Source organism: Mustela putorius, unplaced genomic scaffold (genome assembly GCF_011764305.1).
Source record: "Mustela putorius furo isolate JIRA1106 unplaced genomic scaffold, ASM1176430v1.1 tig00003836_pilon_pilon_pilon, whole genome shotgun sequence".
NCBI classification, from domain to species: Eukaryota; Metazoa; Chordata; class Mammalia; order Carnivora; family Mustelidae; genus Mustela; species Mustela putorius.
Genome location: NW_025421989.1, coordinates 19,805,112 through 19,832,889, shown reverse-complemented (window position 1 = coordinate 19,832,889; position 27,778 = coordinate 19,805,112). Strand labels below are relative to the sequence as shown.

The following is a 27,778-nucleotide window of genomic DNA, read 5'->3' as shown; positions in this document are numbered from 1 at the left end:
AATATTTTGTTTACACAAATATTTAGATGGGAATGGAAGAAGTTTGTTATAGAGATGTCATTCAGTCTTTGAACTCCTGAGTTATTTGCCATGTATCACAAAAATAATTTATTGTCAACAAAATAATTTTAATGGTCTATCAAGTGATAATTTATTAAGGCCCCCTTTCCAATTTGATGCAAGCAGTGGGTTAGAAATGACCTCACCTGCGAGATTTGTTTCCAAGCGATGAAAATCATTTGCTTTCTTCCTTTCTGAGAAGTAGAAGAAAAAGGCTTTACCAGGACTTAGCTAGTGATTCCTAATTATAACCCTTATTCTTTTACTTCAAAGCAACGTGCTTAACCAGATACACCTGTAAAGGGTTGGGGAAATGAAAATACTGGTAATTTTGTTATATATTTGTCAATTCAATAATTTTTGATAAAACAGTTTTACCATTTTTTAAAACTTAAAAAAAACCTGGAAATCTTGGGGCTGCAGTTTTTGCTTACTAAATCTACAGAAAACACCACCTAACCTAATCAGCAAAGGTAGTCCTTACTGTCAAACCTGCTAAAAAACCTGGAGAAAAAGTCTTTTCAGTCCAAATATGTTCATGTATTTCAGGAAGCCTTATAAAAACCACTGAGAAATACATAATAGAATGCATTGTATGAAATAGAATCAGTCAAGATTAAAATTACATAGCTCTAATAAGTTGTAAACAAGACAATAAATCATTATGATTAGTTTATAGTAATACAATGTAATATATAGGTAAAATAGTACCATATCTATAAGGAGGGGCATATGATAAGACATGTTATTTCTTCTCTAAATATTAGAGGGGTGTGTATGTGGTATGTGTGTGTGTGTGTGTGTGTGTGTTAAACTCTGGTGTTTGGCTTTTGGGGGAAATTAAATGAAATCAAATTAAAAATCATAAATGACTTACTTATCTTTACTAGGTACCATGGGTATACTTCCCCTGTGCATTTAAGAGTAGAAAAAGGAATATATTGCTAAAAAAATAATTTGGTAGTACGTAATTTGTGCTAGGAGGAGACAGAAAATAACAACACATTTTAGGAAAGGAAATAGAAAAAGGATTTTCTATAAATGGATTAAGTTTTATAATGTGATCTGATAAAATAGATTTTAACTTCCTTTTAAAATAATGCATATGAAATCTGAAAAAAAAAGCACGTAAATGTTTTATCCATGTGTTTATTCCAAAATATTTTGAGCAAATTGATAATTCGAGAAAATATGCCAGTTCCATTTCTACGATGCAGTGGTATCAGCCTACACAGCTTTGCCTTACTGAGATGATTTTGAAGTGAAAAGCTGGGAAAAATGCTTACTCTTAATTAACTCAAAGAGAAAAGGCATTTCTAGGATTCAATGTGAGTATTGAGAATAGCTGGAAAAATGCTTACCCTTAACTACATGAAAAAGCCATTTTTAGCATTCAATATTTCTTTGCGTTGCTCCTTTTGCTTTGAATTCCTGGGCCTTATCCCTCAAGATCCTTGTGTCCTTCGACAATAGTTAGGGGAATGAAAAGGCACAGTTGTTAGGCAACAATTTACATTATTCCCCACTCTACTGTAATTAGTTTCCAACACCTGGCTTTACCTATAACAGAAATCTTTGTAAGACAGGAAGCTTGCTTTTAGAGATTCATGGTGTGTGCTGTAGTCATTAAGCACGATTTCCCTTCAGTTTGGCCTGGAGCCTTAACTCCCTGCCCCTTGCAATGCTGCACAGTAAGATTTGGATGGTGTCTTTCTTCTGGATAGTGGAGTAAGGGTGGTTTTGGATACACAGACTTCATCCTGGACCATTAACTGTAGGAAAGTGTACCTTTGGAAGTTAAGGATCTGGAAATTGAGTCCTTTAAGGCTTCTTGTGTTTGGTTAGCCCTTAGAAAGTCTTGGAGTACCCCCCAGGGGTATGTGTGCCCTAGTTCGAAGACCATTACCTTTAGACTATCTTCTATTGAAATTGAAAAAATTTAAAAAAAATTGAAAAAATTTTATTGAATTGAAAGAACCCGCTGTATTAATGGTGGGGCCATTACAGGTGGGTTTGCCGTCAGAGCTGCCCTGGCTGGAACAAGGGCTCTGCTCACAAAATCACTGTGGTCAGGGTGAGTGTGCAGAAAATGTTGGCAGAACACCTGGCATTTGGTAGAAATAATTGCTTCCAAGACCAGAAACTGTGATAAGTGGAAGTACTACAACCTGAGGCAAAAACCAACACAAAATGTCATGGTATACTATGATTATAACATCTGCATTTCTAATTTTTAAGCACTACGGCCAGTAATAATTTGAAAACTCATTTATGTAAGCTTACCTCGTTGGCATTATTTTAGTGAATTGAAACTATCAATCGTCAAGGGCTTTTTTCAATTTACTTTAAAAGCTAATGTCCTTTAATAAAAAACAGGTGTTGGCAAGAATATAGAGAAAGGGGAGCCTTCTTACGCTGTTGGTGGGAGTGTAAACTGGAGCAGTCACTCTGGAAAACAGTATGGAGTTTCCTCAGAAAGTTAAACATAGAACTACCCCACACCCAACAACTGCACTACTAGATTTTTACTCAAAGAATCCAAAAATACTAATTCAGAGGGTAACATGCACCCTGATGTTTATAGCAGCGTTATCTGCAATAGCCAAACTATGGAGACAACCTAAGTGTCCATCAACTGATGAATGGATAAAGATGTGGTGTGTATATTACACACACACACACACACACACACACACACACACACACACACTGAAATATTAACGCAGCTGTCAAAAAGAATGAAATCTTGCCATTTACAACAGCTGGATGGAACTAGAGTGTCTTATGCTGAGTGAAATAAGTCAGTCAGAGAAAGACAAATACCATATGATTTCGCTCATATGTGGAATTTAAGAAACAAAAGAGCAAAGGGAGAAAAAAGGCAAACCAAGAACAGACTCTTAACTCTAGAGAACAATCTGACCGTTACCAGACAGGAGAGGGGATGGGGGCGGGGCATGGGTGAAACAGGTGATGGCGATTAAAGAGGGCAGGTGTTGTGATGAGCACTGGGTGAGGTAAGGAAGTGTTGAATCACTACATGGTACACCTGAAATTAATATAAACTAAAATTTGAATTAAAATGTTAAAAAATAACATAAGTTAATATCGTTTAAAAAGAAGTCAAGAAATTAAAATTTATATCAGAATTTTTTCCCTAAACTATTTTTTAAGACTATGAGTCACCAAATACTTCTACCTCATAGGAGGGGAATAAAAAATATCAATGATAAATGTAACACTACTCCTACTATAGTAGACATAAATATTACTCTGTAAACTAGACATAAATATTACTCCTTTACTTGTACTTTAATTGAAATCAAATATTCTGCTAGGACTCCATTTGCCTGACTGTCGGGAAATAGAGTCTCAGTCCTTGTTGGGCTGTCCTCGCCTCCCCAAAATCAAACGAGATCCCCAAATGTTCACGGAAACAAGAGGAGGGGTTTCCAGTCTCGAGCCCGGCCCTGCTGAGCCTGTGCACGGTGAGGCACCTGTGGTCTGTGCTCAAGTGAACCCCAGTGCCCAGGGCACCATGTCATCGTCCCTCTGGGGGCTCTGCCACTGGCCCTTCTGCTTATGGCCCTTCTCCTCAGACCTTTGGCCTCCTCCTCACTGGGAGAACTCTTCTCTTGCTTTGTTTCTTCCCTTACAGAATTCCTCTAATGGGCTCTGGCTTGGAGAAAACAGCAGCCAGGGAGGCAGGCTGTGTAACAGCAACTTGAATTTCACAGCTTCTGTGGGGGAGTTGTACCAAGGGACTGGGCACCTGCTTGGAGTGGGAGCAGGGAGAAGACAGAGCTCAGAACACAAGTGAATACCCCCAGTGCTGGTTTTATACTACTATTAATAAATGGCAAATGTTATTAAGCATTACTCTTTCCTCAGATGATAACATTTAATTATCAAAATTTTGCCATGTTTTGAAGACCGATGACCGAGTCTTAAGAGACAGAGTGACTTTCCCAGTTTTAAGTAGCAGAGCAGGGATTAGAACCCAAGTCTGGTTGGCTCCAACGTTCATCCCTTAGCTTACATTTTCTCTCCTGCAGAGTACTGGTAATATTTCATTTTGAGCCCAGTGAGCTCTCGGGATAGGTTAGCTACAGTACGAGCTCCCGGGGAACTCCTCAGATTCGTCCATGGGACACCATTGCTCAGAGCTCTCCATCTGGTTGTTCAGAGTGCATTTGCCAAGACCAAAGAACAACAGTGCTGCTTTGGGCGTAATTAATGTTTAGACAATAACTGGTCAGCATGTTCAGCTGCTTCTTGAGGTCACTCCTGGGATATGAAAATAGGACCCCGGATTGGCATAAACAGGATGTTTGTTGTCCTTGTGCTCTGCCAGGAGGCCATGATTTCGGTCATCTAGAAGTTAGACCAGATTGCTCAGGTGCAGGTTCAAAAGGGGAGAGGATATGGTCGGCCTAGTTCTGTGTCATTTAAAACAGAAAATGGATGGATCTGAAATCCATTTCTGCTGAGTATGAATCTTGAGGTAGTGTTTAATAAAGTCCTAACAGAACATTGAAAAGGTCTTGGGTCAATTTTTAAATTGTATATCTTTAGCCATAAGTAAATAAATAAAAATTTAAATTGTATGTCTTGATCCCTAAATATCTTGATCCATAAATGTCTTCCTGGTGAGGGCCCTCTTCTTGATCCAGAGTTGTTCCCTTCTTGCTGTTTTCTCACAGGGTGAGAGGCGCTCGGGAGCTCTTTTATAAGACACTAACCCCATTCATAAGGGATCCAACCTCAGGACCTAAGCACCTCCCAAAGGCTTACCTCTAAAATGCCATTACCCTTGGGGGTTAAGATTTTAACAATTGAATTCGGGGGGACACATTCAGACTGTAGCACCCACTGAATCAAAATCTTGGCAGTGAGACCCAGGCATCATTGAACTTTCTGAGCCAGCCACGTGGTTCATGGTGTTTGGGTAACATAAACAGGTACAATGTTTTCTTTATTGTGTTCTATCCTCTCTAGGTCTATACAATATCTCAGGAGGAATATATAGGAGATGTATAGGCATACACATGGGTATCTAGAGACATACTAGTCTCTTAAGTAAATATATATATAGTTGAAATGTGCCTACAGATAAATATTATTTTAAATCATAGTAAACGTTAACGGAGCATCTGTATACTTCAGGCACTGTTCATTCATTCATTCAATAAATGCTTGTTAAGAGCCTACTACAGGCCATCAGAAAAGGAAACAAAAGTCCCTGTCTTCAGGGAGCATGTATCTTAGTAGAAGGACATCAACAGTAGAATTCACGAAGACAGTTGCATGGTGAGGAGTGCCATGGCAAGAGGTAAAACCGGAAAGGGACGGCAGCCGGCAGCTGCGGAGGGCCAAATGGCAGTTTTGATAGGATGGCTGGGAACCGTCGAGGGAAGGGAAGAAGTGGGCTCTGTGGCTATTCAGAACAAGGCTGTTCCAGGTTTGGGGAACAGAAAGTGCCAAGTCCTGACCTGAGCAGGAGCCTTCCTGCTGGCTTCAGAAAACAGCACGGAGGCCAGGGGCTGGAATGAAAGAAGGAGATGCCATCGGAGACGCAAGGGACGGGCTGAGGCATGGGTCTCGGGTGGGGGGGGGGGCGCTGTGGGCCACTGGAATTGTTTCCCTTTACCTCCGAGGGAGACGGGAAAGATTCTGAGCCTCAGAACGACTGTCAGACAGGTTTTAAGGGGGATCATTCTGGCCAACAGGAGGATACTGCTGGGGGTGGGCAGGGCTGGAACAAGAGCCAAGTTAGGAGACAAGGGCAGTAATCCAGGCGGGGAGAAGTTGGGCAGGCTGGTGAACAGGGGAGTGGGGAGACCCACGTGGCTGGCAGGTGCACTCTGAAAGGGGTGCAGCGGGTCTGGGTCTGCTGATGGTTTGGAGGTGGATCGAGTGAGGGCTGCCCTGGGAGGTTTGCCACCGATGCTGGCTGAGGCCGTCGGCTGTACTTACTCCGTGACTAGACTGGGTTCTGGATGTGGGTCATCCTTTGGTTCCAAGAAAATAATTATATTTTTGCTTTTAAAACATATATTGAATGCTTAAATTTTGTAAATTCGTCATGTGTACATAAAACGTCTTACAGAGCAGTCAGGGTGGTCTGGCTGCAGCGGGACCTTCTCCAGGTTATTGGTTAACCGGGACTGGAACCACAGTGACATTTCTCACTGACACATAGGAAAGCTGCCTTTCCCAAGAACAAATATATTCAGAACAGAATAATGAATATTTCCTGTTCTGTTTATTTCAAAGTAAACCCTCAAAAAATCCTTTCTAAGGTTAAGAATGGATGATATTAACCCCTCACTGGGAGATTCAGGAACCTGTGATCTAGAAAGGAAAGAAACGTTACAAGGACGAATTCTGCTAGACTAGATCTTCTGTTTTATGACTTCCTCCTCTTGATTGTGTGGTCTGATGTGTAGTGACTAGACCTCAGTCCGGGGAACAGAAGTGTGTGTGCCCAGGCACACATGCCTGCAAAGCAATCACACTTGGGTTACTAAGTACAATGATCTATCAAGGGAATTGGAACTGATTGTTCAAACCTTCTGAAACTCAGGCTTCCTGCTTCCTTTCTTTTTCTGTCTCTTTCCTCTCTCTCTGGTTATTTGGCCATTTTTTTTTTCCCAAATAGTATTTTTTATCAAATGGTGGAATAGGAAAATAAAAGATACAGAAGTCACATTAGGTAGTGTGAAGAATAATTTTAATAAAAGTTGCAACAGAGAATGAAATTGAAATTAACATTAAAATGGAATTCTTAATTGCTGATGGATTTCAGCTTGCTTTGTTTTCCTGATCCTTGGTTCCTGTAGAAAAACAAGTCTGATTATGTGTGTACCAAGTAAGGCTGAGCTCCTTTTGTTTTGCTGAATAAGCCCTGAAGGCCCAGGATGGCAGCAAGCAGGGCCTGGGCCAGGTAGCAGCCTTTCATGCGTGTCTCTTTTCAGTTTGCAGTGATGACCTCACCCACAAATTCAAAGGCTTCACTGTGATGAACGAAGCAGAGAGATACGAAGCTCTCAGACACTGTCGCTATGTGGATGAAGTCATTAGAGATGCTCCGTGGACACTCACCCCAGAGTTTCTGGAAAAACACAAGGTACTTACTCTTCCATGTTCTCTAAGTAGCAGAACTAGAGTCTGGTTCTGCAGCCTACATGCGAAAAGCCCAGAAGCTTCTACTCCCTAAAAGAGGTATCACTTGATACGGCACCTGTCTTCTGCCCAGGCCTGGGGACTGATATCCTCTCGCTTCCTCACTGTGGGTGCTAGAGCTAGACCATCCACGTCCAAGTGCGGCTTCTCTCCCTTCCTAACTGTGGGACCTTGAGCAAGATCTTGAACTTACTTACTTAAACTGTAAAGTCGGGTGATGGCAGTACTTCTCCCATGGGCTCGTTTTGAAAACCTAATGAGATCATGTAAGTAAAACACTGAACACTAGCTGGCCCATAGCCAGAGCTCCGAAACGTCATTGTCATTACCACACTGTCATCATTACTGATGCTTGTATATTCGCAGGCATCTTTTGCAAGGAAAAAAGGAACACGCATTATATCCAGAAGGACACAGGTCAGCTTTTAAGGAAAGAACTTTATATCTATGATTTTGTGACCCTGAGACTCCTACTGATAAAAGATTTTTATTAGTTGAAAACACGAGAAATTCTTTTGATCTGCATGAAATTATGTGCTTTGTGTCTCCCTACCAGCCCCACATTAGGAGCTATTCTTTCCTTTTATAAGCCGTACCAAAAAAAAAAAAAAAAAAAAAAAAAAAAGCCCACAAGATGAAGCTGTTCTAAGAGTTTTCTTTTCTATTTTTAAATTCCCGATGCAGAAGAGGAGAGAGAACACTGATAAATGTGCATGGGTAATAGCAGAGGAGATAATTTCTCAGCAAGAATAAAAAGCAAAAGGAGAAACTACAATATGATTTGCTTCCAGCAATCACTAACACATTTTTACTGAGCATCTATTGTATGTTTGGCTTGTGCCAGGCACGATGGGCGTACAGATGAGGGTAGTGACAGCCACTGTCTCTGATTCACTGCGTGCCAGGCACTGTGCTGAGGGCTTTGCTCCTACGTGAATCACATTAAGTCTCATGGCTACCGTGAGACTTTGTCATCGTCATTGTTATATATCAGAGAGGAAGAGGAATTAAGTTTGAGTCCCGAGAATGGATTGAATAATAACAGTGACTGAGTGCTTACTATGTACTGGTTATCGCTTTTAGCACCTTTCCATCAGGACATCGTTCAATCTAGTGATTCTCAACTGGGCTTGAGTTTGTCCTCAAGGGACATTTGGCAGTGTCTGGAACATTTTTGATTGTTGCAGCAACTGGGTGCAGCTAGGGGTGCTACTGGCATCTAACGGATAAAAGCCAGGGCACCCCCCCCCCCAAGAATGATCCACCTTAAAATGTCACAGGTGTCAAGGTTCAGAAATGCTGATTTAATCCTTACGGCCAATGTATGATTTCTCTAGCTGGTAAGCGGTGGGGCAGGTGGATGGTACTGCTGCTGTAAACTACCTCTCGAGGTGGAGCCAAGCCTCGTTACAAAGGGCTTCAAAAGCCAGGCAGCAAGTTTTGATTTGATGGAGTAGGAAACAGGGAGCTAGGGGAGATTAGGAGGAAGGAGGAGGACACGAAGAAACCCGGTTAAGGACCTGCCTCCCACGTGACAGGTGGCTTGGAAAGGAGACAGCAGTGAGGAAGGGCAGGCACAGGCTGGAAGCAGTAGTCCAGGTGACAGGGCCCTGGATTTCGTGTATCAGTCGCGGAGAGGACCTACTGGGTGCGTGTGCGTGCGGGGACGTTCACTCGTACGCATGTGCATGCACGTACACACACACGCGCGCGTGCATACACCACAGGGGCCCTGGGGGCTTTTGTGCCTGGAGACTGAAGGAAGTAGGGAAAGAAGCCCAGTTCCAAGGTGTTTGGGGCCTGGGTACATTGGGAAACTGGAGGTGCCGCGAGGAGGGGACCCCTGTTTTCAGGCTGAGTTCAATTTCAAATAGGTTGATTTTAAAGTGACTCCAAAGGGTGGCAAAATAGAAAAGGGTGATTTGGGGCAAAGATGACAGGTTTTCTAGTTTCGGCAGCCTTCTGTCCCAATGGAAACAGTGGAATAGGTCCCACCCGCCTAACAAGGTGGTTAGGGAGCTCAGATCAAAAAGGTGTAAATTCGTTTTTACCATATAAAACATGGATTAAGTGGGAGGGCCTGTTGCCATCAGTGGGACAAGAAACAGAGGTTTGGGTTCCTTGTCATAGCAAGGGTGATTAAAATCTGAAGCATGAATAAATTCTCTGAGGAGGAAGTTTAAAGACAGAAGGGCAGAAGCCCTAGAAAGCCTCCTGTCAGAGGAAAGAGAGGGCCCAGAGAAGGAGACCAACCAATCTAGTTCCCTTAATCTCCTGGAAATGGAGACAGTTGGCAGGCAGTACCTTTCAGTCAAGGAATCAAAGGCACATTGTAAACTGCTTGTTTCAACTGCTTTATTATGACTGCTTTATTTCAAAAGGCATTTGCACGCTGGGAGGCCTGGGTGGCTTAGTCAGTTAAGTGTCTGCCTTCTGTCCAGGTCATAATCCCAGGGTCCTAAGATCAAGTCCCACAGCGGGCTTCTAGCTCATTGGGGAGCCTGCTTCTTCCGCTACCTGCTCTCTCTCTCTCTCTTTCTGTGACAAATAAATAAAATCTTTTTAAAAAAAAGTTGAAAAAATAAAAGGCATTTGCACATCCATCCCAGTGATGACGTCACTTCTCTCTCTCCAACAGATTGACTTTGTGGCCCATGATGATATACCCTACTCTTCTGCTGGTTCTGATGATGTTTACAAGCATATAAAGGAAGCAGGTGAGTTCCCTTGTGCTCACCTGTCCACCGCATTATAACTGTCAGGTATAATAAGACACCCCTGCCCTAGTCTTGTAGCATATACATGGAAGGCACTGGAATTTCAGACGTCTGCCAAGTAGCCTTTATAAGCTTCTGTTGACATGCGCGAAGACCCAGTCAAAGGACAGACATCATTTTAGGTATTTATAGAAGAATTAACTCGAGCACCAAAGTACTCTTTGCTGAACCACGAGTATACCAACTTCTAGTGTGTGGCTCAATTTTAGGGCTCATCAGACAAAAATCATAGGACCTTATTATTTAAAGGGCAATCATTTCCCTCATTCATATTTAGAATTCAGAATGAAATCATTTTCTATTTCCAAGAAAGTTCCTTCCAGAAGACAGATAACTGGGTCATTAGCAATCTGGACTCCTTGTCTCCAAGGAGACAGTCCTCTTACCTGTCATTCTGTCACATGATAATAATGTCCTCAGGTGCCACACGCAGAAGCAAAAAAAGAATGGGTAAATGTTTGGGAAATCAGGTAAAATACTTCCTTCACCAAACTGGTAAGTGCTGTCATGGAGGGCAGGCGTGGTGCCTGAGCTTTGGAAACTGTTCCAGCTGTCACCAAACATTTCTTTGAAGGTCAGAGACTAGTCTATCCCAGGGAGTTATTGGGGGGCTGGAGAGAGGCAGGTTTCCTTCCATTGGAGACTCCCTGGGGTTCATTGCTTTGCCAAGTTCTCTGTCCCTATTCCTTCGCCGCTGAGGACTTGAGGGAAATCACTGTTGGGCATCGTAACAGATCCGTGGCTTCCAGCCTCAGCGGGATTCTTGATGTTCCTTGATAACATTCACTTTCCTGACCTGATGTACCTGTAAGCGCTTGCAGCCTCGCCTCCCCTCCTGCATCCTGCGGGAAAGGGGTAGGTTGTCTGTCCCAGGCTGACTTCTCTACCTGAATTCACTCCTCCCTTCCTTGAAGGCTGTCTGCTTTAGGCCTCCCCTCTTTGGTGTGCAGGGTTCTCACTCTCCGGCAGCTGCTTCTCCGTTTACTACTGTTTGAGAGTCTACAAAAACAAAATAACAGAGTCCCTCTTCTGCCCTCCCTCTCCCTTCTCCAGCCCCATCCTTGTTGCGCCATCGCTCGCCGGCACCTCGCAGGTGGACCCCCCCGCCCCGGTCACTGCTCAGCTACCTGTGCCCTGACTTCTGTCCCATCCTCCCTCAGTTCCCTGATGACCTTCAGCCCACCCAGTCTAGTGGCTTCTTTGCTGTCCTCCTCTGGCTGTAACCACCCTACTGACCACTCTCCTCTCCAAGGTGCTCTCTTGTCCTCTACTTCTGGGACCTTCTCTTTCCCTTTAGTCTCTCTCACCACTCCCAGGTTTTGTGATTGGGTCTTTGTCCCTTGGCCCTGCCCAACCTCTCCATCTTGCTAGCCTGGGCTCTGCACCGCTTTGCTCAGGTCCTGAACTCCAGGCCAGTGGAGTCCATCCTAGTGCCCGGAAGCACCCCCACTTAGCGCCTTGGCTCCGGCTCTTCTGTGGGCCCGGCATGCCCTTCCTCTGGGCTTCCACGCCCGTTCTGTGCCCAGCTGAGGAGCCAGCCCTTGACATGCCTCTCTCCTGGGGGCGTAATTCCACAGCACTACCCCCCCATCCCTGCTGAGATACTCTTTGCAAATGCATCTTTCTCTCCGCTCCCTTCTGACGGCATCCTGATAATGCGTGGGCCGGCGTGCATGCCGCGTGTGCGTGCGTGTGTGTGTGCGCGTGTGTGTGTCTAGCTAGAATGAAATGGTGCGGTCTCTGCCATGTCTCCTCCATCTTCCCATCCCCAGCAGAGCCCCTGGTACGTGTGTGGTGCTCATTCAGTGCTGGCTAAGCAAGAGGGCGCTTTTGATGCAATCTGATGGGGACTCGGCTTAGGATGGAGGCCTTCTGTCTGCAGGGACTCTGCCCACTCTGCAGGGAGTAGAGCTGTTTACCCAGATAATTTGGACGCGCACACTGTCTTACAGTTTTTCAAATTACTTAGATGACGGGGCAGTCTAGGGGTAATTATATCAACCTTTGCATCTAATCTGTTTGCTTTGCATTGGTATCATGGCCCCTGAGTCCTTCACCCCTTTATTAAATGGAGGGGCTGACCACCTGCTCTAAATTGCTCCAAACCACCGTAGCCTTTAGACCTGGCGGGCTGCTGAGGAACATGGCAGGAGTAGGAGGGGAGAAGGAGGGGAGAAACTGGCTGAGGAATCAGTTACGTGGAGATGGCTTATGGTATGGAGCGATGGTTACCTGTCTGAGTTTAAGATCTGGGCTGTGAGCCGGCTGGTCCTTCCTTAAAATCGCCATGAAGGACCTGGTATAGACCAGTGCTTGTCGAATGTGAATGTCACTATAGATCCCTACAGAATCTTGCTTTTCTTCTCTTTCCCTCCCCTCCCCGCTGTACACTTAACATGCAGTGTTCTACTAGTTGCAGGTGTACAGTATAGTAGGCAGCAGTTCTGTCCATTACTCAGGGCTCATCATCGTAAGTGCCCTGTTAATCCCCTTCGCCTATTTCCCTCATCCCCCCCACCTCCCCTCCGGTAACTGACTGTTCTCTACAGTTAAGTCTACTTCTTGGTTTGTCTTGTTTTCTTTGTTCATGTGTTTGGTTTCTTAAATTCCACATATGAATGAGATCCTATGGCATTTGTCTCTCTCTGACTTATTTCCCCGGCATAACATCCTCTAGGTCCATCCATGGTGTTGCCCATGGCAAGAGCTCATTCGTTTGTAGAGCTGAGTCATATTCCAGGGTACACATGTGCCCCATCTTTATCCATTCATCTGTCAGCAGACCCTTGGGCTGCTTCTCTGTCTTGGCTGTTGTAAATCATGTTGCAGTAAACATAGGGGTGCGTGTATCTTTCTGAATTACAGCTTTTGCATTCTTTGGGTAAACACCCAGTAGTACTATTACCAGACCCTATGGTAATTCTATATTTCTAAGTTTTTGTGGAACCTCCATAATCTTTTCTACCGTGGCTCTACCAGTGTGCATTCCTACTAACAGTAAAGGAGGGCTCCTTTTTCACCACATCCTCACCAACACGTGCTGTTTCTTCTGTCTTCGATTGTAGCTATTCTGACAGGGGTGAGCTGATACCTCAGTGTAGTTTGGGTTTGCATTTCCCCGACAACAAGTGATGTTAAACATCTTTTCATGTGTCTGTTGGTCATCTGTATGTCGTCTTCATGTCTTCTGCCCATTTGTAATTGGATTTTTTGGTGTTGAGTTGTGTAAGTTCTTTATGTATTTTGGATACTAACTCCTTACGGGCTATGTCATGTGCACCTATCTCCTCCCATTTGGTAGGTTGTCTGTCTTTTTGTTTTGTTGGTTGTTTCCTTCATTGTGCAGAAGCTTTTTATTTTGATTTAGTCCCAATAGTTTATTTTTGCTTTTGTTTCCCTCGCCTTGGGAGATCTACTGCAGGATCTCTTTAAATGCAGATTTGGGTTCGTTAGGTCTGGTGGGACTCAGATCCCCATTTCTAAGGAGCTGCTGGGTTGGTAGGTCCTGCAAGTCCATAGACTTCACTCAGAGTAGCAAGAATCTAGACCAGGTACAGTTCACCTGGGGTGAATGGAATCCATGTTTCCTGGGGGGACAGTTTCTCAGCTGCCTTGTAGAGCAAAAACATGCACTTGGTGGTGGTTTTATTGCTAGGTGAGTAGTCTCTAGTGAGCTAAGAAAAAGTTGCTTTCCCGATTTTAGGATATGGGAACAGGTCTAACATTCTCCTCACTCAAAAGCGATCCGGCACCCTATTGTTGCATAACAAATTACTCCCACAGTCGGTGGCGCAAAAGAGCCACTTCCTTTTGCTTGTGCTTTTGTAAGGCTTGGTGGGGTGGTTCTTGCTTGGGGTCTCTCCCATGGGTGTACTCAGCTATTGCCTGGGACTGTGGTCATCCGAAGCCCCAGGTGGCCTGGGGGTCCCAGACGGTGCCCTTGTCTGGCTGGCAGTGGGTGCTGGTGGTCCACAGGGAGCTCAGCCGTGGTGGACGCCGCAGCGCCTGCTCGTCGCTCCTCGGCGTGGTGCGTGGGCTTCGGCAAGCGCGGGGCTGCCTGTGAGGGTGTGTGTCCTAGCAGGGAGGCCTTCGGAGAGTCAGCAGTCCTGACAGAAGCCTCAGGGCCTCTTGGGCCCCAGCCATGGACGTGCACCGGTGTCACTACTACCACCTTCTTTTTGTTGGGGGCAGGTAATCCCGGGGGATGGGAAAGGCGCCCATCCTCTATTCAGCCTGCTTCCTGTCTTCAGATTGAACAGTCAGGTGGTGTCCTACCTTCCCCCCGGCGCACAGGCAGAGACCACCTGCGACCCTTCCTCCCACAGGCCCCTTGGTCTGCTCTGCTGCTGGCTTGCCGGGGGCGGGGGGGGGGGGGAGCTGCGGCAGAGAAGGCCACAGCATTCATCGTGAAAGGAAGATGCTCAGAAATGGCCTCGGCGTCCACACCGGGCTCTTGCACTCTAATTCAGATCTACTCTGAAAGTCACCAGTCACTTTAAAAGAAGCCAGAGCTATCGAGGGTGCGGATTAAACTCTGCAGCTCTCCGCTTTGCTTGTCAGAGCTAAACGTCAAAACCCTCCGGCAAAGCTGGATGGAAGGATGGTGCGCAGATGAGGCGGACTGTCGGGTCTGCGGGCCTCGTCCCCCTGCTGCTGTGGCCCTACTACCTTCGAAAGGTTCCTTCATTATCGTGTGCTTGGCTGCTGCTTAAAATAGCTCCATAGCCAAACTCTGCAATTCGGAAAAGCATGATAAAAAAGGTTCTCTGATCATGCTCATTACCGAATATTTTTAGCAGAGCACTAATTAGGATTTGGAGGAAGCCGGGTGCTTCATTATGTCAGCAGAGGGCTTGGCTTCTTTCACAGACCTCCCTCCCCACCAAAGCAAGCCTGTCCCCGCCCCCAACTTCCTGTTACTCAGCCAGGGAGCCCTTACTCTGTGGCTCACAGAATGGGGGAGCTCATGTCATTGGGGCCTAAGTGACTTGCTGAAATCTGCTAGGGGCCGGAGGATCTTCCAAATGGTTCACCAGGTGGCAAGGGGTGGGAAAAGGATCAGCCTGCTGAAAGATGGGATGCGGTGCTCACTGGAAAGGTCCCTGCTGCTCCCACCAAGGTGAGGATGTTGTCTCAGTCCCCCAGCTTGGGACCCCCAGCCCCCAGGGCCCCCTGCACAGCTGAGTCGGTTGGGGGCTGTTCAGCTACAGATGTTGGGATGGTCACACCCTCTGCCTTCCCTTTGGTTTTCTGTGTTTGAGTCTGTATTCTCAAAAGTGGGAGGCGAAGTTTTTGACCTAGCTGTAAACCCCAAATTCGTGCTCTGAGCCCCAGAGTATTAGAAAGCGGGTGCTTTGTCTCCCATTGCAGGAGTAGCTGCCGGCTGCGGCTACCACGCATGGGCAGCTGACACCGGCCGCAAATTCCGTGGGCCGCCCTAGCAGGGGCCAGAAGGCTGACAAGGTCACGGGGGACAAGAGAAACAGAAGTGGCTTTGGAAAGGCCCTTAGAGATCAGTAGTCCTCTAGTCAGTCGGGCAGCATATTTTCTCCCGGCGCCTGCTTGCGGCCCGGTGCTGAGAATCTCGAGGAGGATAAGACAGGAGCAGTCCCTTCCCTCATGTAGCTTATTGTCAAGTGGGAAGGCAGTTTGCTGAAGAAGCTGCTCTATAAAGACCTTGGAATATTTGAAGAAAAAGAGTTGTGGAGCACGAGAGGGAATAAAAGCCAGAAGAGCCAGCCCAGGGGTTGAGAGATTTCTTTGAGGAAGTGACACTGAAGGTGAAGCCCAGTGTATGACTGGGAGTTGGCCAGGTAGAGAGGATGTTGGTGGCAGAGTGGGGGGAGGGGGCCCGCCCTGTCAGGACGCTCCAGTCCAGGGTGGGGGGTTCAGGCAGGCTTAGCTTGCTGCCCACCTCTGGAGAATCCAAGGACAATGGGGCCGCTCACGGTGGTGGAGCCCAGGGGCCTTGGCTTAGGCAGTGAGCTTGGGGAGTGGGTCTTCGATGAGACTCATGAGAGCGCACAGGGAAGGGGTCAAGTAAGCCGCTGCAGAGCCAAGGTACAGATTTGGGTCTGAATACTGAGGACCGTAGAAAGCCAGTGAAAGATGTTGGGCAGCCCTCTGATTTCTATTTTGAAAGACTGTTCTGTGGCTCTTGCTATGTGTAGACAGGGTTGAGGGAACAAAAATCAGTATCTGGTTTTGAGGCTCTTGATATAATCCTTGAGCCAGATGGTGTTAGATGGCTTTAGACGGAGGAGGGAGAAAAGTGGGTGAATTGGGGAGCCTCTTAGGGAGTAGACTGGTGAGTGAAGGAGAGTGACTGCACATGGGGACTGAGGGAGAGGGAGGTGGCACAGATGAGCCCAAGGTCATCTTGTCTGGTCACCTCATTTCTCAGTTTTGGACACTGAGGTTAAGAAACTTGACTTCTGAGGCATGAGTCTAGCCCAAGTCTCCAGAGAACCCAGCGCCCTTGTCCCTAGGCCCTGTCCATCATGCTGTCCCATCCCTGATGTCTCTGAGTGGCCATAATCATACTGGTATAAATACCTCAACTGCCAACATGTCATTTCAGTTGATGACAGAAGTGTAAGCAACAACCACATTCTTGCTTCGATAACACTAGCGACCTCTTTATAGCCCTGTATCGGTGCACCCAAATTCAGCCTTGAGGACGGTAAGGAGGGTCTTGTAGAACTTGGCATCCTTTGCGCTTATTTTATTCAGTCCCAAGTGTTCTAGATGACCGGGTCCTGAGTGGTGAAACCACCATCCAGAGTAGACTGTTGAGAGGGAGATAAAATCATCCAGCAACCCAAGGACATGTCTTCAAATCAGAGATGACAAAATAGTGCCTTTGGGTCTTTTCCTCAGCTGAATGTGTTGCAGGCTTCCTTGGGGAAACAGGGGACTTGCCTGTCATGCTTGTGGCTCTCTAGTCACTCATTGAATTTGCATTTGTCGAGCACCTTCCATGTGCCAGAAAAGGGCACCAAGCAGGGGGCTGGCCATCGAGGCATGATCTCTACTTTGAAAACGTTCCCTTTTGACAAGGAGATGGGCATTTAAAGTGTGTTTGTTAATGGAAGACAGGTTTGTATCCTGGAGGTTGTGGCTTCTGCTTGGTGCTATCAGGAAAGACTTGGCAGAGACGACACCTCGAAGCTGGGCCCTGCTGGAGGAGGAGGAAGGCTGCAGCTGGTGTAGGCAGGGAGGGGGGACCTGGGGCAGAGAAGCAGGACGTGGCACGAATGAATGCCAGGAGCGCCCAGGGCCCAGGGCCAGGGTGCCGGGCCGGCCGGAAGTGCACGGAGCTGAGCCCGGACCAGCCAGCTGGTGCCACATGCAAAAGCCTCACTCATGCACCCAGGAGCTGCTGCTCTGTCCTGGAAGCGAGTGTTTATGGAAAACGGGGCAACAGAGACCATCTCACTCTTGTTCTCTTTATTCTTTGAACAGGAATGTTTGTTCCAACTCAGAGAACGGAAGGCATCTCAACGTCAGACATCATCACCAGAATCGTCCGCGACTACGATGTTTATGCCCGACGCAACCTACAGAGAGGGTACACAGCCAAGGAGCTCAATGTCAGCTTCATAAATGTAAGCGTGCCACCCCCCGTCCCCACGTCCTCTGACAGACACCACACACACCAGCACTGCCGCCATTTGCTGAGTGCTTGTTGTATCCCTCACAGCGTTTCTGTTTTAAATTCCAGCACCACAGTGTTCTTGATCTTGTATATTTATTGTCCTAATTCAGTCTGCATAATGGTGCACTGATGTATTCTCCCCATTTTTAAAAATTTTTTAAAGATTTTATTTATTTGGCAGACATCACAAGTAGGCAGAGAGGCAGGCGGATGGTTTGGGGGGGGGGCAGGCTCCCCGCTGAGCAGAGAGCCAGATGTGGGGCTCGATCCCAGGATCCTGAGATCATGACCTGAGCTGAAGGCAGAGGCTTAACCCACTGAGCCACCCAGGCGCCCCTGTATTCTCCCCATTTTACAGATGGAGAAAACAGTTTCCAAAGGACTAACTTAAGTCAGTCAAAGCCCACAGTAGTGAGCTCCACGTTTTATAAAGGGGCTGTCTCCCTTCTCCTCTTCCAACCTGCTTTGAGAGTTCTCAGACTTAACTGAAGGGGGTCTGGGAGATCTGCCCTCGTGAAAGGCAAGCATTGTCTTCTGCTCAAAGGGAAGGAAGGAAGGCAGAGGCAATGAAAAGCTAAACTCAGAGAAAATGAGTTTTAAATTTTCATTTTATTAAGGCCTTACAGATGCTCATTAGAAACCTTAACAGCCATTTTTTTTATTTTCCAGAGAAATTACAGCTGCTTAAATAAAGCCTAAAGTCCTTGGCTTCCTTTTGTATTTGCGCTGTATTGTTCCCACAGAGCTGCTGTTAGTTTAATAATAGAGCAACTGTTAAAACAATCTTTAAAACAAGCAAAACAGGCTGTTACAAAGCTAAGAGGGCAGTCCAGTTGCTAGAGGTGATGTTAGTATGTCTGGACAACTGTATTTGCCTGGATTCCGAAGAGGGGACAAAGTTGATTAAAACAGAAACCCTTCATCCATGCGGAATTTCAACACTCCCCCCCCAATAGATTTTTTTTTAAGAGTGATTTTTCTGCCAAACTGGATGGTTCTGATCACAGCCCTCACTATCTGGAAGCTTATACACCTCGATCGTTGGTGCCTTCTAGGTGGGGAGCGGTTTGTTAACTGTCCACCAGTGGTTATTCTTTGTCCTCAAGAGGCAGGAGCTTGGGAGTCTAGGTTCTGTGGCTTCACACATGTCGGGCAACAAAACAGAAAATGTTGGGTTCAAGTGGCACCAGAACAAGTGGCTGAGAAGAATCCCATCAAAGTGATTATTTGGTATCTTATAGAAAATAAAGCCCTGGTTATTTCAATAAATTAAACTGTCTGTTCTTTTAAATTGAATCCAGTCAGCCATTCAAGCATGTGAAACCATTTCCAAAAGTTATTGCTCGTTCTCTTCTAACGGCCTTTAGCTAAGCCACTTAACTCAAGGAACCATGTAGTGAGCGTGGACGGCTCTCGGCCTTTCTCCGACAAGGCTGGCTGCAGCTCAGAGAGAGAATCAAATGTCAGATGGGCGCGTCAATGAACCTCAGAGGAGGCAGGAACCTGCCAGCGGCCGTCGCCTAGTCCAGGTCCCTCAACTTAGACATGAGTAACACTGTGCTCGGAGGGGACCTGGCTGAGGTCCCTCCAGCAGAGCAGAGGGGGCGGTGGCAGCGCTTCCTGCTGCATGGCTGCCGGCCCCTCCAGCCCAGGCTGCCCCCCCAGCGCCGCAGGTTACATGCAGCTCATGCCCCACCAAGGCCGCAGTCAAGTTTGGAAGGGCTGAATATTTCAATATTTCAGGTGTCTCAAAAAATTCTGAGATAGGAACTTGAGTCCCATGTAGTGAAGAAAAAACCTTCTTGTGAGAGAACAGATCATGACTTCATGGAGGGGAAGGCCATTCATCTCCTGTTATTTCTATGCTTTGCTAGCACGTTCCTCAAGTGACACGAGGAGAGGCTTACTTATGCTACTTCATCGTAATCAAACAGCCAACGCACACTGTGTTTTTACTTTTAAATGCCAGGCTTTGTGCCAAGCCCTTCACATGCCTGTTCTGACCTAATAGTTACAGGAACTTGATGGGGTAGGGATGATAATTATCCCCACTTGACCAGGAAGAAACAGGTTTAGAGGTGGCCTGTGTGACTTGCCCAGCATACAGGGCCTTCTGGGCACACCGGAAGAGCATTGCTGCATAGCGGCTACAAGAAGGACAAAATCTCAGTCCAGAGAGGCTATCAGGATGAAAGCTGTCTTCATCACCAAGAAAACAGATACAATTCAACTAGCTTAAAGGAAAATATCATTACAATGAAAATTATAGTGTCATACACGGCTTTTATGGCTTAGCCAGTGGCTGATTTCAACCAGCACTGGTTTTACCAATGTCCCAGTAAAAGAGAGAATGCGGACAGCCTCTGAGTGACCATTCTATGGACAACTCATACTTTGGTCTAAATCCCAGGAAAATTGGGGGGTGGGAGTTGCCCAATAGCTACCTGTAATAAACAGCAAATATATATTTTTTGTTCTTATATAAGTGACTTCAACTCTGATGTTTACAAGAAAAAGAATATTAAAATCACTTGTATTTCACTTTACATATCCAAGTAGACTAATTACAAATGACTTTTCTTACGAGATGTGCCTTCCCGTCAATCTAGCCCTTGGAAATAGCAACATCCTGACTCTTCAGGTTAAGAACAAACACAAGTCGAAATAAAATGACCATTAGTGTGAATGACTGGTCTCTCTCATGCCCTCTGGGATAAATCTCTTTTCATTTTTGACCAGGAGAAGAAGTACCGCTTCCAGAACCAAGTAGACAAGATGAAGGAAAAGGTCAAGAATGTAGAGGAAAGATCAAAGGAATTTGTCAACAGAGTGGAAGAAAAGAGTCATGATCTCATTCAGAAGTGGGAAGAGAAGTCAAGGGAATTCATTGGCAACTTCCTAGAGCTGTTTGGGCCTGACGGTGCATGGGTATGTAATTACTTCACTTGGCCCTGTGGTGACGGGCATTTTTGGTTTATCTTCATCTTCATGGATCTACTCAAGGGTGTCCCTTATCTCAGTCCAATATGCACATCTGCTCGAGTAGCTTCAAGTGTGTGTCATTTATTTAGTTTTGGCTTTATCCCTCAATATGGCACCCACTAGCACCCAAAGCCAGTTCTGGTCTCTGTTTCTGTTTCTTGTCCAGACCTTGAAGCCATTTGGTAATTGCTGAAGGTCTGTTACTACAGAGGTTGGTTCTGTAGCTCACTGTAGTCTTTCAGCTGGACATGAGGCAAATCTGGGGGATGAGATTCAAGTGGGTCAGTGGTGTCATGGCATTTGTGTTGTGAGATAAGCTAATGGGCTCTTGGATCCACGAAGGGAGAAGGGGGCAAAAGATGTGTTGTGTTGGTCAGCTTTGTCAGGAAACTTCTTCCATTGCATGTGAGAGAGAGAGAAGAGGCATGATTTTGCCCTGCATCGATGCCTGTCATGCCCTGAATTTCCTGTTTTCCATGGCATAAATGTGTTGGGATAAAGTATACAAGTCTTAGGGGACTGAGACCATGATCTAAATCTTAGAGAAAGTACAGAGGGTCTCATCTAAATTCTACAAACAATTCTGAGTGGAAGCTATGGAAAGAGAAAATTCTGGAAACCACCTTGTACTCCACTGGTATTTCTATTGTGCATGTACTTAAAGAGTAAAGAACCAGTATTGTCAGCAGCATTGAGGGTCTATGAAAGAGATCTTTTAAAGCTAGCCTGCCTTTTTAAAACCAAACGAAATGATTCCATTTGATTTCCTTGTTTTTAAGTAGCCTAGACTTCCTATTATGACATGAGAAGTCTCTAACAAAATCCACTTTGGCTTAATTATTTTATTGATGGGTTGTCACTGCTGCCTCTGCTCATTTGAGCTGGTTCATTATAGGATTATCTAAAAGTAAAACACTCAATTAGTAATAGAAAAAGAACAATGTTTGAGAAGTTGGAAGAGATGCTTTGCTTCAAGTCTAGTGGCCTCTAAATGATTATAGAGGTGGGTGTTATAGGCTAATCAGGTCCTATTGCCTGAGTCTGAGAGGTGTAGAGGGTTTGCAAGCGGCTGCTCGAGCTTTCAATGACGTCTAGAAAGAGCTAGCGATACTGGAGGAGCCAAGTGCTGGGTTCCTTTTCACTCTCCATGGGCCTGTTCAAGTTCTTGGCTCAAATCAGTTTAATTCATGAGCCATTTAGTCATGTGCTTATATATGCACGGTGCTAGCAAGAACATGCAAACAAGGTGCAGAACCTAGTCTCTGGGATTCCATGACATCTATAACAAAGTATAGAATTTCCTGTTAGTTTAAGGTGTACTTTAATAGTTCACATTTTCACAACCTATGTTCAGGGGATGGACAAACAGCTAGTGGTTTTTTTAAAATGGAACCATGTGGGTATTCACTTCCTTATAGGGATTCAGAAATGTATCTCTGCAGAGAAATATGTCTCTGGTATTGTAACTAAAGAGGATGGATGTTTTCTCCACTTGGAGTGAGCATAGGCAGGGAAGGAATAGAATTTCATAGTAACGTTATAGATTTTAGTTGTTTCAGGCTCCCAGTGAAGGTGAAATAGTAGCTGGAATTGTTCTAGAGGAGTCTGGTGACAGCTAGCTGCAGTGATTTTTAAGAAATGAAACCCAGCTTCGAGTCTGGAGGTTTTTCTTTTTAAAACTTGCTATTAGTGTCAAAACTGTTATTAACATTAATTTACCATATCAGCCAGACTTAGACATTGCTTTTTTTCTGTTGACATTAAAAGTACAGGAATAGTTACAAGGATGTTAAACGCCAAGATAAGTAATTTGCTTTTCATGAATATGCTATTATTATAATAATTCTTTATTTGTGGATTTGGGACTAGAACTCATTTCTTAAAATAGAGGATCTGCATTACCTGCAAATACAGTACTGTTACAAATAACCCCAACTTGGAGAAGTACAAAATAGAAGGATTTAAAGTACAGAACTTGGTAGAACAGAACTGGTATGCGGCTCTGTGTGTAGCTTTTTATAGTAGGTATTCCATAAATGTGTCTGGATTGAATAGATGCATGGGTGCTTGATAGAGACCTATTCCCGGAACCTTCTAACGTCTGCAATGATGAGGTTTAATCCTCTGTAGTTAGATCTATACAGAGATCACTATCATATATACAGGTTGCTAGATAGATATACCCTTAGCCTTTTGTTGTTTTGGTGCTTGATCCAGGAGTTGGTACAACGTGAATTTTAGATCAAATTCAGTTGGCGGAAGGGGTTTGCTGGGCCTTCGTTTCCTTCCGGAAAGGTATGACCTCTAGTTAGCCATGCATGTGCACACCACTACCCACTGTTACTCCCTGCCACCTCCTCCAACCTGACCTTTCTGCTGCCCACCTGGATGCGGCGGTATTTGTGTTTGCTCCGTACAGGAGAGTCTTAGCTTCTCACTGAGGGACCTGATGCTTGATATGAAGAACTGTGAAAATCCACATCCACATCCTGAAAAATCCACATCCTTCCATCCAGCAGAATGTGAAGTGGTGGTGAGGACCATGTTGTTACAGTTTAGAAGTTGTATAGCAGGTTAAACCTTTTTCAAGGCCTTTTAATATCTACTCTACCCATTTTAACCACACAATAAAAGGAGTATTGTAGCTTTGTTCTAGATAAAGTAACAAAGGCCTAGGAAAACTATGATGCTTTTCTATGGTCTCCCAGGTGTTTGGAGGTACTGGGATGGAGCCTGGGGCCAAGTCTCTCTCCTCCTGACCAGCACTGTATCATCTCCCATAGGACTGTCCCCCGGAGGCAGTCACTTTCCTTCCCCTTCCGCACTGGGTTAGGCTATGGCATCTGGAGAAACACATGTGCCAAAAGTGCTCTAAGGCTCTGTGACAAAGCCCATTGCCACAATGCCACTTCAGGCCAGCTCGGCTAGATTGAGGAGAGGTGGTGTCAGCCTTTCTCTTAAGCAAGCAGAAATCTTGGTGTCCCTGGTGATATTATCTCTTAGTGAGTAACAAATTACCCCCAAATTAAGGACTTAAAAACAACAAATATTATTTCACACAGTTTCTGCAAGTCAGGAAGCAGCTTAGGTGGGTGGTTATCATTCAGGGTCTGCCATGACGTTGCAGTGAAGAGGCCAGCTGGGGCTGGAGGATGCTCTTCCACATCTTGTGACCCAGAACAAGGTACCTCAGTTTCTCCCCATGTGGACCTTTGCACAGGCTGTTCAAGTCTCTTCATGACAGAGAAGCTGGCTTCCCCTTGAATGAGTGAGAAAATATTCAAGAGAAAACCTAGTGTTTTAAGACTAATCTCTGAAGTGATGATCACTTTATGCCATATTGCAGTGGTCACACAGACAATCGGGGTACATTGTGGGAGGATACCACACAAGGATGTGGGACCATCATTGCTATAATAGAGGATGTATTCCCATTTATTCAGTCCGACGGGGGGATTATCAGAGCTCAAAAGGTTGTTTTTCAATCTTCCCACCTACAGCTCTTTAAGTACTTGATCCATTTTTTTTTCCACTTGATTCTTGTAACTAGTCTTGACTCACACTCAGAAGACAGTGGCCAAGGGACCCCTTCCCCACAGAGACTTGGTATTACCTCTGTCTCTCAGAGACATACCCACCAGACTATCCTCAAAGGAAGGGGCTTCAAAGGAGCTGAATTCTGAAGCTTTGTTGTCATGTTGGAGGCAATGCTATTCTTTTCCAAGGGATTCAGGTTCATGGAGCCAGGATCAGCGGATGCTGAATCAGCTTTTGGGGTAGGCCTTCCTAGTAAACTTATTTTTTTTGAAAGTGTCAGACACATTCCATTTAAACATTGTGCCTTAGCTACATAGGCTACATTTTAAAAACATTAAGTATCATTTTGAATGATCTGTAACCATAATCCTTAATTGACTTTGAATCATGGATTCATTTCCTGTTTGAAATGAAAATGCATCTATTCTGTTTTACAACATGAACATAGACCTTTTCCTAGAGCACCAAGAGAGAATAACCTTAGGTCAGGTCCAAGTTTTTAGTTCATCCCGGACCACAAACACCCTCAGGCCCAGTGTAGTCAGTCAGGTGGATCCGTATATGAACCAAATAGGCATTTGCATCTAATATGAGATATTTTTTTAAAACCTTGATGATGTGTTAGTTTTTCAGAAAGAACAAATTTACATGATATGAGGTGCACTCCTGATTTTTTTCAAACTGTGATAAAATGTACCTAACAAAATTAGCATTTTAACCATTTTTACCATTCAGTGGCATTAAATATTCATAGCTGTGCAACCAACACCACTATCCATTTCCAGAACTTCTGCATCCTCCCGTATTGCAACTCTGTACTTATCGTATAATCTGTCTTCACCCCACCCAATCCCTGGGAATCCCCCCTCTTAATGTCTCTATGAGCTTGACTAGTCTAGTGGGGTCATACAGTGTTTGTCCTTGTATCTGGCTAATTTCATTTAACATAATGTCTTCAAGGTTGAACCAGTGTTGAGCATGTGTCAGAATTTCCTTCCTCTTGAAAGCTGAATAATTTCCCTTTGTGAAAGAACTTTATTTGTTTATGTTAAATCATTGGCCTGAGAGGCAGGCATCTAAATTGACACACAGCTTAGGAGCCTGCTTGGGTTAGTCTCTAGGGGCAGGGGCTGGTGGATGCCATCTTTGAGTTTCCCTTTACCTCAGTCCAGCTTACTGGCATGTCCCAGAAAGGACCTTGTACCCTCCTTTGGTACCCCCATCTTGTAGCCACCGAGGGGACACCTCGAGAACTCCTGGATCTGGTGGCCAGTGCAACTTGCACTCCAGAGTTCCAGAAGACTAACCGACTGAGCAACCATCTACCACTCCCAGGGCCATAGCAAGAGGTTAGAGACCCCTGCTTCTGTTAAATAAACCTTTTAGCTTATCTTCATAGCTGTGGCCAGAGTGGCAGGCTTCTAATTAAACATCCATCTAAGGGCTGACCATAATCCTCTCCAGAGACCTTGGAGGCCAGGTCCTAGCTTCACACTCTTTCTTCCATCCTCCAGAGCACCAGTAGCTCCTGGAGAGGAGATTGTACATGTGTCTGGGTCCTGGTCTTTGGGGGCTGCCACCCCAGGGATGTTCCTCTGGTGGCTAGCCAACCCCAGGGCACTGCCCAGACAGTAGGCTGAAATAAACCCCCAGTCTTTCTATCAAAGAGGTTCTTCATTTACCCAGGAGCTGGGGCCTAAGCAAGGCGTTTGGTTTGGCACAGTTCTAGGGACCTAATGAGATGCACGCTAAGGACTGGGACCATTGGACATCAACTTTGTATTCACCCTCTGTGTTGCGTCTCCTAGATAGGAACTTGTATACTGGTCAAGTGTCCTGAGTTTTAATAACTGCCATGGACAAGTACCTCTAGATGACCAAACTCTGGTGCTCAACAGGACTTAGCTTGCAGTCCTGCAGGAGGGTATACAGAGGGGTACCTCATACTACAGTGCTTTCCTTTGTATTATTTGCAGATATACTGTTTTCTACTAATTGAAGGATTATGGTAACCATGCACTGAATTCATTTACTGGCACCCATTTTCCAACAGCATTTGCTTATTTTGGGTCTGTGTCACTTGTTGGTAATTCATGCAATTTCAAACATGTTCATTATTCTTATATTTGTTACAGTGACCAGTGGTCTTTGATGTCACTATTGTAATTGTATTAGGACACCATGAATCATGCCCAGATAATATGGTGAACTTAAATGTCTGTTCTGACTGCTCCAGTGACCAATTTTTTCCTCATCTCTCTCCCCTTCTTTGGGCTACTTATTCTCTGAGACAACAACAATACTAAAATGAGGCCAGCTGATAACCTTACAGTGGCCTCTACGTTTTCTAGTGAAAGGAAGAGTCAGTAAGGCTAGGAATGCTTAAGTTTAGTGAGGAAGGTGTGTTGAAATCTCGGCCTCTTGTACCAGTTTTCCAATTTGTGAATACAAAAAATTCTTGAAGGAAATTTAAAGTGCTACTCAAGTGAACACAGAATCATGAACACAGAAACAATAAGGAAGCGGAACAGCTTTCTTGGGGACATAGAGAAAGTTTAGCCGTCTGAATAGAAGATCAGACCAACCACCACATCCCCTTAAGTCAAAGCTTAATCCAGAGCAAGGCCCTAACTGTCTTCACTTCTGTGAGGGCTGAGAGAGGTGAGGAGCTGCACAAGAGAAAATCTGAGGCCGTCACAGTTTGGTTCATGAGGCTTAAGGAAAGAAACGATCACAAAAGTCTAAGGCGAGGCACCAAGTGCTGAGGTAGAAGCCGCAGCCAGTTCTCTTGAAGCTCTAGCTATGGAAATCTGTGAGGGTGGCTGCGCTCAGCAGATAACTCAGGGGAGGCGAAACAGCCAGCTTGTAGAAGATGTTACCTAGAACTTTCATAGCTAGAGAGGGGGGTTGAAATTCTGGCTCCAACGCTTTAAAATAGAAGCCGAGTCTCTGGTCAGGGGCTAACCTAGCTGGGGACTTTAAGTTAAAACCACTGCTTATTTTCTATTTCAAAAATCCTAGAACCCCCCCCCCCTCCAAAAATCCTAGCACCCTTAAGAATTATGCTATATCAACTCTGTGCTCTATAAAGGGAACAAAGTATGGATGACAGCCCATCTGTTTACTACATAGTTTACTGAATGTTATAAGCTCACACACAGAAAAGATCACTTAAAATACCATTGCACATTGACACTGTACCTGATCACCCAAGGGCTCTGGTGGAGATACGTAATGAGATTATTGTTCCTTTCATGCCTTCTCACACAACATCCCTTCTTCAGCCCATGGATCAAGAAATCATTTTCACTTTTGGGCCTTATACTTAAGGCTAGTGATTCTCCTGCTGGAGCCAGAAAAAGTCAAATGAAAATCTTCTGGAAAGGATTTACCATCTCAGTTGCCATTAGGGACATTTATGATTCATTAGAAGAAGTAAAAATATCAACGGTCACAGGAGCTTGGACAAAGTAGGTTCTAACCATTACAGATGATCTTGAAGGGTGGAAGGGGAGGAAGAGACTGCAGATGTGGTGGGAAGGGGAGGAGGAGAATTAGAAATAGAGCCTAGACATGGGAA

At 45.2% G+C, this 27,778-nt stretch overlaps 1 protein-coding gene across 4 annotated transcripts in view; it reads left to right on the top strand.

Annotated features, from left to right (window-relative positions):
- Window positions 1–27,778, top strand: part of PCYT1B (phosphate cytidylyltransferase 1B, choline) — a 121,173-nt gene that overhangs the window by 73,252 nt on the left and 20,143 nt on the right. For 3 of the 4 annotated variants that reach the window (XM_013064901.2, XM_004769152.3, XM_013064902.2), the window contains exons 4-7: window positions 7,038–7,189; window positions 9,884–9,962; window positions 17,487–17,629; window positions 20,419–20,607. In XM_013064901.2, coding sequence (XP_012920355.1) covers window positions 7,038–7,189; window positions 9,884–9,962; window positions 17,487–17,629; window positions 20,419–20,607 — 563 coding nt within the window. Of the gene's footprint in view, window positions 1–7,037; window positions 7,190–9,883; window positions 9,963–17,486; window positions 17,630–20,418; window positions 20,608–23,080; window positions 26,419–27,778 lie in introns of those variants that run through there. The other variant, XM_045089420.1, reaches the window with a different exon arrangement.